Genomic DNA, 17449 nt, shown 5'->3' on the forward strand with positions numbered 1-17449 from the left:
GAGTTAATTATAAAGCGTTTGAAAATTCCAATACTTAAAAACAGTAACTTAAAGTTAGTCATTTCAGATAACGTATGATTCCACCAAGTTCGTACTTACAGTAGTACTTTCCTGTAATTTATTTGCTCTAATACAGTAAATGCTGCTGTTTTGATGAACTATGTGTGGTACTTTGCACAGTGCTGACATAAAGCAAATATCACATGTATAAGAAGTACAAAAAAATGTATTTGTGAAGTTTGTAAAGGTAGAAAGGTATGTAATGTTAGTTAAGAGCCTTAATTTTGGTCACTTGTAGCCCAAACGAGAAGTTTTTGTAGGATCAACTTTTTGAAATCATCTGTACGATGATGTAGGTTAAAGTCCCTAAATTTCTTACCCTCCAGACATTCACCCTGGCTGGCCCTCATTAGTGAGGAACCGATGAAAAAAATTTTGTAATTTCACATGATCCTTTTCAGCTGTAAAAGAGGGATCTGTAACAGACTCCTTGTGCAGTAGAATGGTTCCAAATGTATATTGAAAAACAGTATTTTCACACACACTCATTAAAAGATCACAATCTACAATTTGGAAATACGCTGAACATCCATTTCCAAAAGTCAGGTATAGGATAAGCTGCTCAACTTATAGCTGTGGACCGTGTAGGGGTGATGGCAACAAGTATGAGATTGCTGCTGAGGGCGAAGTACATTGGGGACTTTGTGGGCCCCGAGGCCACTATGATAGCCATGAAGACCTCAGCAGAACCCTGAAATGTCATCCCACACATGCTGATCAGCTGACACTGCAGGTAATTATAAACGAAAGTGACAGAGTACTTAGAAAGAAAATAAAACTCGAACAAAGACTTGAAGAATTTAGATGGATTGTGGACTATAGACGCTCTGTGAGCAGAAATCCATAGGTTGCCAGTTCCAGTTCAGCCCAGAGGAAATACTTCTACAGCTGTAGCTCGGAAGGTCAGCTGATACACAAGTTAACGATTGTTGTTAGCGCGAAATTCTCCTTCACTGTATTGAATCTTCTCCTGGGTGACAGTCAACGCAAGGAGGAGCCCAAAGCCTTTACATGCCATGAAACGATTATGATTTTTCATAGAGACAAAGTGAGTAATATACAAATGATTGAATATTACTTCTGTAACTAGTTATATTTTGGTCACGATATAGTTTAAATGTATGTTTTGGATTACTGAAAGTTTTCTAATGTGTGGTATTTTACTGTAATCTGTAGTGACAAATACCAAACTTAAAAAAAAGTTAAGGTGGTGACCTCACATTCAAGATGATATAGAATCAAATCTCTTGAGGTGTGTTGAATTCTTTTTTATTTTTACATTTTATCAAAATGACTTTGATCAAAAATTTTATTCAGTTAATTGCATTAATTGTAATTTTTTAAATTTCTGTTGATTTGTCACATCATTTTAATCACCATATTAACTTTTACAATTGCTTTCATTTTTCCTTCCTATTATTCTTTTTGCAATTGGGTTCTTTGTGTGCATGAATTTAATTATTTTTATTTATCTATCATAATATTTAAACATTTGAGAGTGCTGATGTATAGATTAAAAAACAAAACATGAAATAATCTATTTACATTGATTGTGCAGTTGTGTCAAAATTGTATTTTTCATTAGAAGGTGTATCTCTTTTTGGATGGTTGATGTTGTTAAAACATTAGACTATTAATTCTTATTCCACTGTGGACAAAGTAACACAGATGAAGCTTTAAATGAAACAAAGGTTTATAAATAAAATGAGATTCAAGCAAAAAGAGAAAACAAAATAATGAATGCAATAACATGGACAAAAATATAGGATGATAAAACAGAAGACATTAAATTGCAGTTAATACATGAACCATAAACAGTGGACGTTGCTGTTGGTATGGTGCCTCACCGATACAGATAGCTATACTATAGGTGCAACCATGACGGAGTGGTATCTGTTGAGAGGCCAGACAAACGTTTGTTTCCTGTAGCCTGGCAGCAGCCTTTTCAGTAGTTGCAGGGGCAACAGTCTCAGTGATTTGACTGACCTGGCCTTGTAACCTTAACCAAAATGGCCTTGCTGTGCTTGTACTGCGAACGGCTGAAAGCAAGGGGAAACTACAGCCATAGTTTCTCCCAAGGGCATGCAGCTTTACTGTATAGTTAAATGACGGTGGCGTCCTCTTGGGTAAAATATTCTGGAGGTAAAATAGTCCCCCATTCGGATCTCTGGGTGAGGACTACTCAAGTGAATGTTGTTATCAGGAGAAACAAAATTGGCGTTATAAGGATTGGAGTGTGGAATGTCAGATCTCTTAATCAGGCGGTACGTTAGAAAATTTAAAAAGAGAAATGGGTAGGTTAAAGTTAGATGTAGTTCGAATTACTGAAGTTTAGTGGCAGGAGGAACAAGACTTCTGGTCAGGTGGACACGAGATCATAAACAAAATTAAATAGGGGTAATGCAGGAGTAGGTTTAACAATAAGTAAAAAAAAATAGGAGCACTAGTAAGCTTCTACGAACAGCATAGTGAATGCAATATTGTAACCTAGATAGGCAGGAAGCCCCCTCTACCACAGTAATACTAGTTTGTATGACAACTGGCTCCACAGAAGATGAAGAGATTGAAGAAATGTATGATGAGCTAAAAGAAATTATGCAGACAGTGAAGGGAGATGAAAATTTAATAGTCACGGGTGACTGGAATTCAATAGTAGGAAAAGGAAGAGAAGGAAATATGGTAGGTGAATATGGAATGGGATAACGAATGAAAGAGGAAGCCGCCTGGTAGAATTTTTCTCTGAGCATAACTTAATCATTGGTAACACTTAGTTTAAGAATCATGAAAGAAAGTTGTATACATGGTAGAGGCCTGGAGACACTGGAAGGTTTCAGATAGATTATACAATGCCAAGACCGAGATTTAGGAACCAGGTTTTAAATTGTAAGACATTTCCAGGGGCCTGACCTCAATCTGTTGGTTATGAATTGTAGAATAAAACTGAAGAAACTGCAAAAAGGTGGGAATTTAAGGAGATGGGATCTGGATAAAATGAAAGAACCAGAGGTTGTAGAGAGTTTCAGAGAGAGCATTAGGGAACAATTGACAAGAACAGGGGAAAGAAATACAGTAGAAGAAGAATGGGTAGCTTTGAGAGACGAAATAATAAAGGCAGCAGAAGATCAAGTAGGTAAAAAGATGAGGGCTAGTAGAAGCCCTTGGGTACCAGAAGAAATATTGATGAAAAAAGAAAATATAAATTGCAGTAAATGATGCAGGCAAAAAGGAATACAAACATCTCAAAAATGAGTTCGACAGGAAGTGTAAAATGGCTAAGCAGGGATGGCTAAGAGGACAAATGTAAGGATGTTGAGGCATAAATCACTAGGGGTAAGATAGGTACTGCCTACAGGAAAATGAAAGAGACCTTTGGTGAAAAGAGAACTATTTGTATGAATATCAAGAGTTCAGATGGAAAACACGTTCTAAGGAAAGAATGGAGTAAATAGAGGTTCTGTACAAGGGTGAAAATAGAAAGGAGTGTACAGAGGGTCTGTACAAGGGTGATGTACTTGAGGGCAATACTATGGAAATGGAAGAGGACTTGGGTGAAGATAAAATGGGAGATATGATACCGTGTGAAGAATTTGACAAAGCACTGGAAGACCTAAGTTGAAACAAGGCCCCGGGAGTAGACAACATTCCATTGGAACTACTGATAGTCTTGGGAGACAGCCCTGACAGAACTCTACCATCTGTTGAGCAAGATGTATGAGACAGGTGAAATACCCTCAGACTTCAAGAATAATATAATAATTCCAATCCCAAAGAAAGCAGGTGGTGACAGGTATGAAAATTACTGAGCTATCAGTTTAATAAGTCACGGCTGTAAAATACTAAGACGAATTCTTCACAGATGGCTGGAAAAACTGCTAGAAGCCGACCTTGGGGAAGATCAGATAGATTCCATAGAAATGTTGGAACATGTGAGGCAATACTTACCTTACAATGTAGCTTAGAGGATAGATTAAGGAAAGGTAAACCTACTTTTCTAGCATTTGTTGAGAAAGCTATTGAAAATGTTGACTGGAATACTCTCTTCCAAATTCTGAAGGTGGCATGGGTCAAATACAGGGAGCAAAAGGCTATTTACAATTTTCACAGAAACCAGATGACAGTCAAGAGTTGAGGGGCATGAAAGGGAAGCAGTGGTTGGGAAGGGCGTGTGACAAGGTTGTAGCCTGTCCCCGATGTTATTCAATCTCTACACTGAGTAAGCAGTAAAAGAAACAAAAGAAAAATTTGGAGTAAGAATTAAAATCTATGGAGAAGAAATAAAAACTTTGAGGTTTGCTGATGACATTGTAATTCTGTCAGAGACAGCAAAGGACCTGGAAGAGCAGTTGAATGGAATGGACAGTGTGTTGAAAGGAGGATATAAGATGAACATCAACAACAGTGAAATGAGGATAATGGAATGTAGTTTTACTAAATCATGTGATGCTGAGGAAATTGGATTATGAATTGAGAGACTTCAAGTAGTAGATGAGTTTTGTTATTTAGGGAGCAAAATAACTGAAGGTGGTCAAAGTAGAGAGGATATAAAATGTAGACTGGCAATGGCAAGGAAAGCTTTTTTGATGAACAGAAATTTGTTAACATCGAATATAGATTTAGGCATCAGGAATTCTTTTCTGAAAGTACTTGTATGGAGTGTAACCATGTATGGACGTGAAACGTGGATGATAAATAGTTTAGACAGAAAGAGAATAGAAGCTTTCGAAATGTGGTGATACAGAAGAATGTTGAAGATTAGATGGGTAGATCATGATGCGGAGGTACTGAATAGAATTGGTGGGAAGAGGAATTTGTGCCACAACTTGACTAGAAAAACTAAAGCTTTCAGTTATATGAATGTGTGGTGCCCAAAAGAACAGACACCACAATTCATATAGTAGAAGAGAGAGACTGAATGGAAATCATTGCACTTGCCTGCACACAACCAGGATAGCTGGCTTATGATTGTTGGTAGGACATGTTCTGGGGCATCAAGGGATCACCAATTTAGTATTGGAGGGCAGTGTTGAGGGTAAAAATTATAGAGGGAGACCAAGAGATGAATACACTAAGCAGATTCAGAAGGATGTAGGGTGCAGTAGTTACTTGGAGATGAAGAAGCTTGCACAGGATCGAGTAGCATGGAGAGGTGCATCAAACCAGTCTCTGAACTGAAGACCACAACAAAAACAACAACAACGACAACATAAAAATAATTACAATCACATGCACAGAAATTCCAAATGGAAAAAGAGTGGTAGCAAGAAAAAATGAAAAACTGTAAAAGTTAATATGTTGATTAAAATGATGCAACAAAGCAGTAGAAATTAAAAAAATACATTTAATAAAATTAACTGAATAAAAACTATGGTCAAAGTAATTTCAACAGAGATGTAAAAATAATGAAAATTCAATACTCTTGACGTGGTTTGAACCTACAACCTCTTGTGCGTGAGGCCAGTATCTTAATCATTATGCTTTATTTTTGTTGGTTGCTTGGAAGTGGGTGACCACTAGGGTGAATAACTGCATGGTGTGGAACTTGGGACCTTAACCTACTTCACTTTATAGATGATTTTAAAATGTCAATCCCACCACTAGGGACCTCTCCTTGTTAATGCCATCATTGTTTTGCAGAACAGTTTTGTTTAACACTTTCATTTTATTTTTTCAGGACAGAAGAGCTGTTAAATCAAAGTTTTCAACAAATTCGCAGTATAATGGGCGATTTCATGTCAATGGATTGGACTCATTTGGAACAATGAAGATGGCTGTGCTGGAGTGTAATGTAATTTCTCTCTCTCTCTCTCTCTCTCTCTCTCTCTCTCTCTCTCTCTCTCTCTTTGTGTGTGTGTGTGTGTGTGTGTGTGTGTGTGCGTGCGTGCGTGCGTGCGTGCGTGCGTGCGTGCGCCCGCACATGGTGAATGCCTGATTCTGTGGTATAAGTTCACATTTCTTATTACACATTAAAATTCATTAATATTTGAGGAGTACAGCATAATGAGGTATGTAATCCTCAATTGTTACCTGTGTGGGTGATTTAGTTTCTGGTGCAGAAGACTATAAGTGTCATGAACTACAATTCACGTAATTTAAAGCAAGACTGGAGAAGGAGTCACTATGTTGTATCATACCGTCTGTGGCCTACAATCACACTTGTTTGCTCAGGCGTAGAGCTTTACACCCGTGTCATGCTAGAAAAAAACCCATCAACCATTTTTTTTTTTCAATTTACACAATACTGAACACTTTTTTGATGAGAATGTAACAATAAAGATGTGGAGAAATGACAGATCGCAAAATTACTGTCATGTGTTGACACGGCAAGAATTGAAATGTTTGTGTATTGCTAAACAATTTTTATTTGTTGTGACTGAAGCTATATCTTTGCGTGAATTGAAGTGTATTTGTTATACATTGGTTTATATTTTATATTCTATTTTATGTGCTTAGATTTCTAACAATAGTTATTTCTTGATGAACAGAGAGAATATTGGTTATATTAAAGACTGAATGCACATTTATAGAGTTTGTGGTGAAAAGTGAGTCTCACTTCATTGTATTTACACATGAAAGATGTTTTTAAGAGTTTGTTCCTCTTTGTTATTCACAAGCAAAAATAAGGGATGTGTGGATCATTTATCTCAGAAAACTATTTTGAAAGAAAATATATATTTTTAGATTAAATTTTAGGCCTAGTAATAGCAATTTTTTACAAAGTTACATCTTGAAGAAATGAAATACTTTCTATGCATTTACTGTAATCTTTAAAAGGCATCTATTTGACAAAGTCAGCTACAGTTTCTTAGAGTACATCTGATTGTTAGTTACTGTGGGGAAATAACAAAAACTATTTTTCTTTAGTCTTCAGTTTTAAAGCCAGATGGGAGTTTAGGGAACTCAAGAAAAAAGTCATTGCAATAGTTGTATAAAACTAGGTAGAAAGGAGAGGAAACAGTAATTAACAAATATAGCAATTACAAAATACATTGTAATACAGTTTTTATGTGTCATTATTGGCTTATGTTCAGTAATATTTCTTTGTCCCAATTTCATATGTAATTTTGAATATTTTATTGACTTTTACTGGTTATCACCTACCTTGTTTATGAGTATTGTCATTTGTTTAAAAATTTTATGATGTATTATTACATTTCCTGTTTGTGAAAGGGCTGTTGTATTTATCATGTTGTGTAGTTGTGCAATATTTATCATTCTGTGTAGTTGTGCAATATTTTATGAGAGCGAGGACAACCAAATGTTATATTGTTAACTGAAGACTCATTCATTTCTTTGACTGTTTATCTGATTATGCATGTGAATTGCTACCTTACCATGGATATACTATCTTTTACCATGGATATACTATGTTTTTTAGACACAGTCAAATGAGATACTCAGTCTCTCTTTACTTTTTGTCTCTCTATTGTGAGTTACTCCAATTCATTTAAATACAAAGCAAATAAATCATATTTTATGAAACCAATTTTACGTCACATGTTATTGATGTCTGCCATTATAATTGCATATGCTTCTGCAGCCAAAACCAGCTGACACAGAGGTTTTTTTGAGTATAGTACTGCATCATGTTGTTGTTGTTGTTGTTGTTGTCTTCAGTCCAGTGACTGGTTTGATGCAGCTCTCCATGCTACTGTATCCTATGCAAGCTTCCTCATTTCCAAGTAATTACTTTACCCTACATCCTTCTGAATCTGCTTAGTGTATTTGTCTCTTGGTCTCCTTCTATGATTTTTATCTTCCACACTGCCCTCCAATACTAAATTGGTGATCCCTTGATGCCTCGCAACATATCCTACGATCCAATCCATACTTTTAGACAAGTTGCGCCACAAATTCCTCTTCTCCCCAATTCTATTCAGTACCTTCTCATTAGTTACCTGATCTACCCATCTAATCTTCAACATTCTTCTGTATCACCTCATTTTGAAAGCTTCTATTCTCTTCTTGTCTAAACTATTTATTGTCCATGTTTCATTTCCATACATGGCTACACTCCATACAAATACTTTCAGAAACGGCTTCCTGACGCTTAAATCTATACTCAATGTTAACAAATTTCTGTTCTTCAGAAATGATATTTCTTGCCATTGCCAGTCTACATTTTATATCCTCTCTACTTTGACCATCATCAGTTATTTTGCTCCCCAAATAGCAAAACTCATCTACTACTTTAAGTGTCTCGTTTTCTAATCTAATTCCCTCAGCATCACCTGGTTTAGTTAGACTACATTCCATAATCTTCGTTTTGCTTTTGTTGATGTTCATCTTATATCCTCCTTTCAAGACACTGACAATTCTGTTCAACTGCTCTTCCTGGTCCTTTGCTGCCTGTGACAATTACAATGTCATCGGCAAACCTCAAAGTTTTTATTTCTTGTCCATGGATTTTAATTCCTACTCCAAATTTTTCATTTTCTTTACTGCTTGCTCAATAGAGATCATATGCGTCAATACTGGCGAAACCAGGTTTTCGGCTGTGGTCACAGTGGTCCCCTCCTGGGTCTACTGGTGTGTTGTAACTGTACAAAGTCACTTATATTTTATCATTACAGCTCATTAAGCATGATATTATGTCACAATTTTAAAAATAACATTGTTGTTATTGGTCTCTTTAAGGTGGAAGGACTTGGAACTCTCTTGTAATAGGTTACTGTACTGGAGGGAGTGGGACTCTGCTGTTATTTATTGCTTCTTCCATAGTATGCCATGATTAGTGGTTATCAGTGAATGGGGTGTAGGCTCCTGTTTTCCTCCTGCTGGAGGCAGGCTGTTTGGCTGTAGTTATTCACCTGTAGTGCTCATGTCTCATATTATGGTCGTCCCCTGTTGGTCCCTAGGGCTCGCAACAAGGTTGGGGTAAGCCTGAGTTCCTAGTCTTTGTTTGTGTTGTTAGGGTGATATAGTATTCACATTGATATTCCACCTTGCGCACACATGCAGTGTGTAAAAGACCTACTTTGGCCATAGTGGAGCCTAGCACACCCTGGATCTTCTGGCCAGCCAGGCACCAACCTGGCGAAGGTGATTACCAACCCTGTCTTCGAAATTTTTCATGTAGGGTAAACATGCTGCTGGGTGCAGTTTGTCAATTTTTTGCCTGTCTTGCTTTGTTGTCATGGCTGTGTGGATTGATTTGTAGTTGTAATCATTGGCCAAGAATATGTTTGGTTATGTGGCCATCTTCCGCAGCAGCTGTTAACACCTTGAGCTGACTGCAATGTAATTAAAAAGAATTACACCAGATGTGTTTCAGTTTTATTCTAAAGCATTTTCTGTGGCATTCAGTAAATTGGATACATACATTTGTACATTTATTTTTCATTCTTTTAGCTTAAAAATAGTGTTTTCTTTATGAAGTTAGTCCGTAAGCTACTTACGGTGTTTCTTTCCATAGTCTGCACCTTCCCCTCTTGCTAGCAGTGGCTGATGTCAACAGGCTTCATTGGCCAAGAACGTTGAACACAGCCTTTTGAGCATGTGTTATGTTTTGATCCTTACTTAGATGCTGCACATGGATAGTCAGAGAGTAGGTAACTCAGTTCATCTGCGCTGGATGGTGGTTGGACACCTGTCAGAATGTCTAAGCTTCTAATACACTCTGTACCCTGGTGTACCCTCTGCTGTTCCATTCACTTCCACGTATGGTGATGGAATTCTCATTCTTCTCTACTTCAAGCATAAACTACATCTTTGGATGCATTTTATTCAGATGTTTGTGAAACCTCTCTACCTCTGTTTCACTACGAGGCTATACAGCAAATGTATTGGACACATATCTGAGCTAGCATCTTGGGCACAAAGGAGCAGAACAAAGTGCTTTTTCTTTGAAGGCCTCCATGAACATGACTGCTGCTAATGAAGATAGGGGAGACCCCCCAATTGCTGCTCATTGTGTCTGCTCATATTATTTTCCTTGCCATTTGAAAAATGTTGAAGAAAAACATAGTTAAGGTCGTTGCTCATGTCTGGCAGGACATGCATTTGTAGTATGTGAACAGTTTCATCCTTTGCCACATTTGTGAAATGTGACTTTAAGTCAAAGCTGACCGCGATGTCCGTGGATGAAATTGTTTCTCCCTTTATGTGTCGAGTTCTTAACATAGAGTAGGTTTTTCCAACTAGAGGTCATAACTTGCACGCTACATACTTAGCAAATTGTAATTGTAATATGGCCTCATGGTGAAACGGAGCTACACAAGTTTCATGAATATTTGAATAAAATGCACATCAATATATAGCTCATCCTCAAGGTAAAGAAGAAAGGAACAGTTCTATTCTTAGATGTGGAACTATATAGGAGAATGGATGGTGTGCTAGGACACACAGTATATTGGAAGCTTACACATACAGGCAGGTATTTGCACACCCAGTCCATCCATCACCCAGTGCAGGAGAATTCAGCTAGGCTATCCACATGCAGCATCCAAGTAATGCTCAAAACGTAACACAAGTTCTTGGCCAGTGGTTACAACCATATATCGATCCACCCAGCCATGACAATGAAAAAAACAAAATCAGGGTAAGCAGGAAATCTAAAAACTATTCTAAAGTATTCTTTGGTGAGATTAGTAGGCCAGTAGCCATATTCATATGAGAACATGAGTGCTACTTCTGTCTAGGGCAACACAGAAAATCTGCAGTGGCAGGTAGGTTTGCTCCATCCTGGCTGCCCCCTCCCACCCCCCTCCCCACCCTGGATACCAACAGGCCGCACCAATAACAGAAGTTGCAAGTGCTACCAGTGAATAACTGTCACTGTGCAGCCTGCATCCAGCAGGAGGAAAACAGCAGCCCACACCTTGTTTGCCAATGTCCACCAATCATGGTTCACAATGCAAGAAGCAATAGATAACAACAGATCCCCATTCCTTCCATTGTATTAACCTATTATGATAAAGTTCCCACTCCTCCTTCCTCAAGAGACCAATTATGATGACAATAAATTTTTTTAAAAAAAATAGTGATGCAATGCCATGTTCATTGAGCAATAATGACAACACAGCTGAAACACACCAGTGGACCCAGGAGGAGGTCACTGTAACTGAGGCCAAAACATTGGTTTCCACAACAGAGGTTTCTATATTTTGGTGCTGTACAATACTCATAAAACTTTTGTTAGTTTGTCACTCATTATATATAAAATGCAGCTGAAATTAGAAAGTTTGCTTATCTTCTTCTATTTTGAGATATAAACCAGGAGTAGTTATCCTTTTTGCCTACTGTCCACATTTGTACATATGTTACTAGTAAAGTTTTCTGACCATCCACCAGTTCCACAGTAATGGTGATTTATAAAGTAGGGCAGTAATTTTACTTTATAAAATTGATAAAGCAGAGTCATAGCAAATTAAAGTGTACGGTTACCTATCATATACTTAATGTATAAATTTTATGAAAACCTAATGTGAAAATGTTTTTAAAATCCCTATGCTGACAACTCACCATAAAACCTGCAATGCCCACTAGTGGGCTGTAGTACTGGGTTGACTACCACTGATCTAAACACAAATGTTAACAGAGTGTATAAGCCCCAGGAAAAACTTGGAAATTTTTTCATCTGGGAGAAAACCAGAAAAACAGGATTTTTTTTATAATTTTGAATTGAATTTTTGTAATTTTGGCTTGTAAGAAATGCTACTCTGACAAAATAATTTTACTTTAGCCTACTACAGAAGAATAATACTGCAGTAGTAAAACATAAATGAGAGAAAAACACGAAAATAAAACTTAAGTTGTGGAGAAAATGCGCCATTTACAACAAAAAACACAGTGTGCATATTAGTGTCCACCTACAGCAAAATATGTCAAAGGCTTTTATATGAAGACTGTGCAGTATTGCTTTTGATGAGCATGATGTAACAATTGTCTACATTTATAACAGATTAAGGGGAAGTATTGTGAATGGCGGTTTGAAAAGTGTTACTTTCAAAGTAAATTGTAAGCTAGGTTACGTGTGAGAACGAGAATCAAACACTACATGATTCAAGAAATTGTAAAGCAGTTAACTTTTATTCAAATCTTAACACTTTCAGAACCAACTACTTAATAAAAAATTCAGGCCTCAAAGACTAGACATTTATGTTATTTAAAATTTTACTGGCACATTTGTGTTTGATATATCTTAAAGGTAACACACACAAAGAAGACCAACATTATATCTGAAAGCGTAGCTTATCTTGTAGCTATACTATATGTACATTAATTTAAACCATAAACTTTTCCTATTTGTGTGTTCACACCACTTAACAGTGTTACTGCTATTGGTTGGTTTCATCACATGTCCTGTATTCCGAATGTCTTGTGCCATTTGCTGGCGCAATAATGCGCATCACAATCTCGATTTCAGTGCTTTGGAAACTAACGCGTTGTGTATGGTGGAATTCATATATGTACTCTTGTAATAGTAAAATATGCAATTTACATGTTGCTGTGCACCAAAGATCTTTCCAAAACACTTTTTTTTTTTTTTTTTTTTTTTTTCCTTAAGCACCTGATGTTCCACACCTGTGTATAAAATCTTTACCATTCACACCAGGACATTGTACAACAGTGTATAAAACCTTTACCATTCAAAGGATTAATAAGTTTTACATTTCTGAGGGAAAGTGTACTGTCACTTAAATATCATCAACCGGGAAAAAGTTTATTTTTAACCGAAAAATTTGGGAATGTTTTTCCTTATCCATGCGTGCACTCTCTGTTAATATCTGCCATACTAACTGATAATTTTGTTAGAAAACATGTTTCACTATGGTCATTAAACATTGTCTTATGACCAAATCTTGAGGAAGATGCACTGAAGACAGACAGTTACCATTTATGTAGTGCAATATTGGCATGAATTCAACTGTATGTGCTTGCATATGATGCATTCATTGAGAGAGAACTCTTGGAAGCTATTCAAAGTGGTAACTAGTCTTCTATTACATTTCACTGATCCTGAATCCTCTGGGAATAAACTTTAATTAATTCCTGTCTTCCAGCTGCTTATGCCATCACCACAGCTCTTTCATTATTACCTTCATTTCACATTTGGAGTCAGCACTTCCATCTCCTGGCTTCAGCTCACCATAATTTTCATCATCCTTGATGTATTATTTGTTTTTACTAATCTCAGTGATTTCTCCATACCTTGTTCCACATCCTTGGAACCTCCTTACACAATCCCCTTTCTCATTTCATACCTACATCTGTAACCTGCAAGCCACCGTATGGCATATGGTGGAGAGCACATAGTATCAAGTATCACTTCCCCCTTTCCTTTATTATTCTCAGGAAGTAAGACTGTCAGTAATCCTCCTCATGGTCCCGAATTAATATAATTTTGGCATTTCACTCGTTATATGAGATGTATATTTGAGGAAGTAAAGTGTTTCTAGATTAGTTTTGGATTGTTACCTCAGATGCAGGTAAGCCTGTGCAGTTCTTTGAGCATTTCTGTGGTAAACTTATGCTGACAAATCAATGATGTATCTTGGATTTCTCCTTCCAATCTTTTCCGTCTCTTCCATTTATCCGTCTTGTTTCATGCATCAGTTACACTTCTTTAGTAATCTTCCATTAGATCTGATACTGTCCTGTGTTTTTCCACCTTTCATCACTCCAGAAAGAAACTCATTGATACTTGAACATTGTGATTGATTTCAGTAACTACCGTAATCCCCAACCACATGCTCAAATGTTGTTGGATCTTTTCACTTATTTATGCACATTATGTTTATTTTTGTTTAGTTAGCTGCCAGTCTTTCCATTAGGCACTGATTATATGTAGATGTCTGAATTCCTTAAAAAGTTTCTAAGAATATCACAACACTGTATGGTATACAATTGTCACCTGTGAATAACCTCATACAGATACAGATGTTATCAACCAGGTAATTTATCTATATGGTGAACAGCAGCAGTTCCGTCGCACCATCTTGCTTGTTACGTGTGTCCCAATTAAGAATGACCAACTGTTTTCTAGGAAGTCAACTGGCTATCTTTTTGGATGTTCTGTAAATATTTTAGGAGGGGACAATCATCGCGCATCCACCCGGCACCACATAGGGACACATGTGTTTGTCTATTGGTGCTCTAGCTTGTGAAAAGATGTACTCTGAAGGCTAGCAAGTTTTCTTTTGTGTGTGTGTGTGTGTGTGTGTGTGTGTGTGTGTGTGTGTGTGTGTGCGCGCGCGCGCGCGCCTGTGGATGGCTCAATGCTTCTGCCTTTTGGTGAGTGGTCTCACTTATTTCTTAAGTATCTTAATCCTACCAGAACTTTCCTACTATTATTTTTGGGTATTCTGTGTGAACATGTTTTGTTTACTACTTGACTGTGTGGAACTATATGAGGAGACTACTTGAACACAATACAGGGATTCTGCACTTGCTTACTTATTCTTTTCTTCAATCCCAACTCCATTCCCTCTCCCACTCTTCCCGTCCCCCCCCCCCCCCTCCCCACACACACACACGCTCACACATACAGTCTTTGTTTCCTGTTATAGACAATCCATTGCCTGCATTCATTGGTCTTCTTTCTAGACTTTAACTTTTCACCATCTGCCTCTGATACTGTTCATAGGATTTATGGTAACAGAACGCGCAAAATGCATAAGAATGAAATGAAAAGTAAAGTCAGTTTACTAGTTAGAATATTGGGATTTAGAGTTAAGATAGACGTGCTTTTGTTTATTTGAAAGAGCTGTCAATTTCCGGACAGAAATAGAGCATGTGTATATCTGAATCCCTTTATAGAAGTTACATATAAGTTCTTCTACACTTCAGAAAATATTGATGAGGAGCTGCCATATATTTGTGTCTGGTCTGGGTCAGATGCAGAAGATTTAGGATCACTTTCTAAAGATTTCACCAAAGAAGATTCCATTTGTAGTGGATGAGCTTGATAGTAGTATTGACAGAAATCCTGAGTGTTATATATACTTTTTCCCAATAAAATGACATCAGCACTGAGACATGCCAATGTTAAATTTGTATGTTTTCTAAGCTACTATGATTCATGTCACTTGAACTCTTCTGCCAGAATAGTTAACGTTGGAGTGGTAATGGCTTGTTACGTCAGGTCCAGGGCCACACATTATTGTGATTCCTATTTAGTCTAGCAGTAGATGGGACAAACTAGGTATGATGTTCACTTCCACAGAAGATGGAAAGTAAACTGCCTAAGATAATAGCAGAAGACCAAAGGGTGTAAGGCATTTTCATAGTGGTAAAATATCAGTGATTACAGGTGTCAGGGCAGCACCTTTTTCAAGGTAGTGAATTTTAAGGTGGTTTTAAGACTGAACCAAAAATTCAATTCGAGAAATAAAGTAAACAGCATAGATCTGGTATACTGCACTGCTAGAAACAGCTATTAGTTGAAAATTTTCGACAATTGCCAGAAAAATTCATTTCCACCCCATTATACATCAGTCAGTTAGAGGTGCCAGCTGTCCTTATTCCGTCATAATACAGAAGGACCGATGAGTAAAATTAATGAGCTACTTATTTGCATTGATGTATTAGAGTCACAAAATCCAGTTGATATAATTTGCCTCTCTGATATAAACGTGTTGTCTTGCAGGATTTAGGTTAGCATATCATTTCTGTAGCTAGAATCAGTGAAAGGAGGTGGTGCCACATCCATCAGGAATTATCATAAATTTTAAAACATACGTATAAATATATTTGCTCGGAGCAGCTTTTATACATATAAAAGTGCATCAGAAGTATATGTATTTATTTTTATCTATCTATTGTTAGACAGTGTGCATTGTATGGCTGTTGTCTGAATGTGTAGATTGGTTAGGTATACCCAAGTACATACAGTTTAAATATATTACCTAGCAAAGCAAACTGAAGACCTGGCCAGGGTGGCAACATCATGTTGTTTATGCTTGCGACGCAGGGAGGGAATGCAGTAATGTCATGCAGTCCAGCATTCTCACAAATGGAGCTACATCACATGCTACACATCTGAACACAAATGCCTTAAATAGCACTAAAATTAAACACTGATACTACTCTGACAGTTTCACTTTGCCAGCATTTATTCACAGTATTATTTGTATCAACAAACCACCAATCATTTGAATTCCTGTGCTTCATTTTCTGGAAAAAAATCTAATGCAGTTTGTCTTAAAAACGATGTTGTCTCGTTTGTATATAATAAATCATTTATTCTGTCACATTTTAAAAAACAAATTTTATAGAAAGAATAAAGCATGTCATCTTAGGAAAGTGGGTGAGATGAATTTAGTTACCATCTACTAAAATGGTAGTGGTTTTATAGTGATGAGATAGCTGGGGGCTTCCAGTGTTAGACTGACATGTTCGGGTCTAGGGTTCCATAAAAGTTTTCTGCACATATTTGCCCCATTTTTATGCATTCATGCATTTGTTAGTGCAATGGGGAATTTCTGTTGGTGCTGTGATTGCAAAGAGAAATTTGTGAAAAGATGAAGAATTATTTTTCATATGGCCAATTCTGTAGCCATAAAACAGTACAGGAAACACGTTGTAGTAGTGTGGATTAGCACCAGGAGTACAAATCTATACAGTGAATTTGGACTGGGTTAGAGAAGTTACCTGAAGAATAAGTATGATGACTGCTCAGAAATAACTTTAGAATGGGACAGTGATGATGAGATTTTGCAGAAATGACCATCAGAAGGAACAGGGATAAGAAAGTGAGGCACAAACTGAATTATTTTGAATATTGTGATGCAGATAGAATACTGCAATGCATAGGAATTCCAGGACATTCGATCCACTTACCATCTTAGAGGTATACAACTGACAACACAGCGGACCAGCAAATTGGCCTGCACATTATGTCAGTATGTGACAACACTCTGAGAGTGACTCGTCGGTGCAACACCGCGCTAACTAGCAGAGTGTGCCGTCTCCTCCAGACAGCAAAACAACTTTGTGTGAGAAAGCTGCAAATACATAGGCCCAATCTACCAGCAGCAAAGTTCAACAAAGGGGTCATCAAAGAGTTTGGGGACAGAGTGCAGCAGACCTGTGTGTCAGGTCTCACAGCCTTCTCCAGCCAGCTGCAGGCTGTGCTCCTCACTGTCGGAAGTTCAACGCCATTGGGCCATGAAATTCATAGAAGCCTTTGTCTAGCCACCACCAGCTGCACTAAGCGTAGTCACTCTGGCTTGCAAGAAATCTGCATTAGCTACATCAGGTGCTACTGAGCATCGTGTCCATGTGCTGCCTGCTGGCAGCACGCATGACCTTCTGAAACATCTGTGTCCGTGCACCAATATGAAGATACCATGCATCAATAACAGGTTTGCACTTACTTGTTTGAGTGTGTGCACCTGTACCTGCTTTAACTCTATGTTGCTGGGCTGCCTTTGCCTTTGACAGATTTGTA

The 17449-nt window shown here is 37.5% G+C and overlaps 1 protein-coding gene across 5 annotated transcripts in view; it reads left to right on the top strand.

Moving 5' to 3' along the window:
- LOC126285416 (inhibitor of nuclear factor kappa-B kinase subunit alpha-like) overlaps positions 1 to 7543 on the top strand; it is a 166347-nt gene extending 158804 nt beyond the window's left edge. For all 5 annotated transcript variants that reach the window (XM_049984780.1, XM_049984778.1, XM_049984779.1 and 2 more), the window contains one exon: positions 5732 to 7543. In XM_049984780.1, the coding sequence (XP_049840737.1) occupies positions 5732 to 5822 (91 nt within the window). In that variant the 3' untranslated portion in view covers positions 5823 to 7543. The remainder of the gene's footprint in view (positions 1 to 5731) is intronic.
- The last annotated feature ends 9906 nt before the right edge of the window (positions 7544 to 17449 follow it).

This window comes from Schistocerca gregaria, chromosome 8 (assembly GCF_023897955.1).
Source record: "Schistocerca gregaria isolate iqSchGreg1 chromosome 8, iqSchGreg1.2, whole genome shotgun sequence".
NCBI classification, from domain to species: Eukaryota; Metazoa; Arthropoda; class Insecta; order Orthoptera; family Acrididae; genus Schistocerca; species Schistocerca gregaria.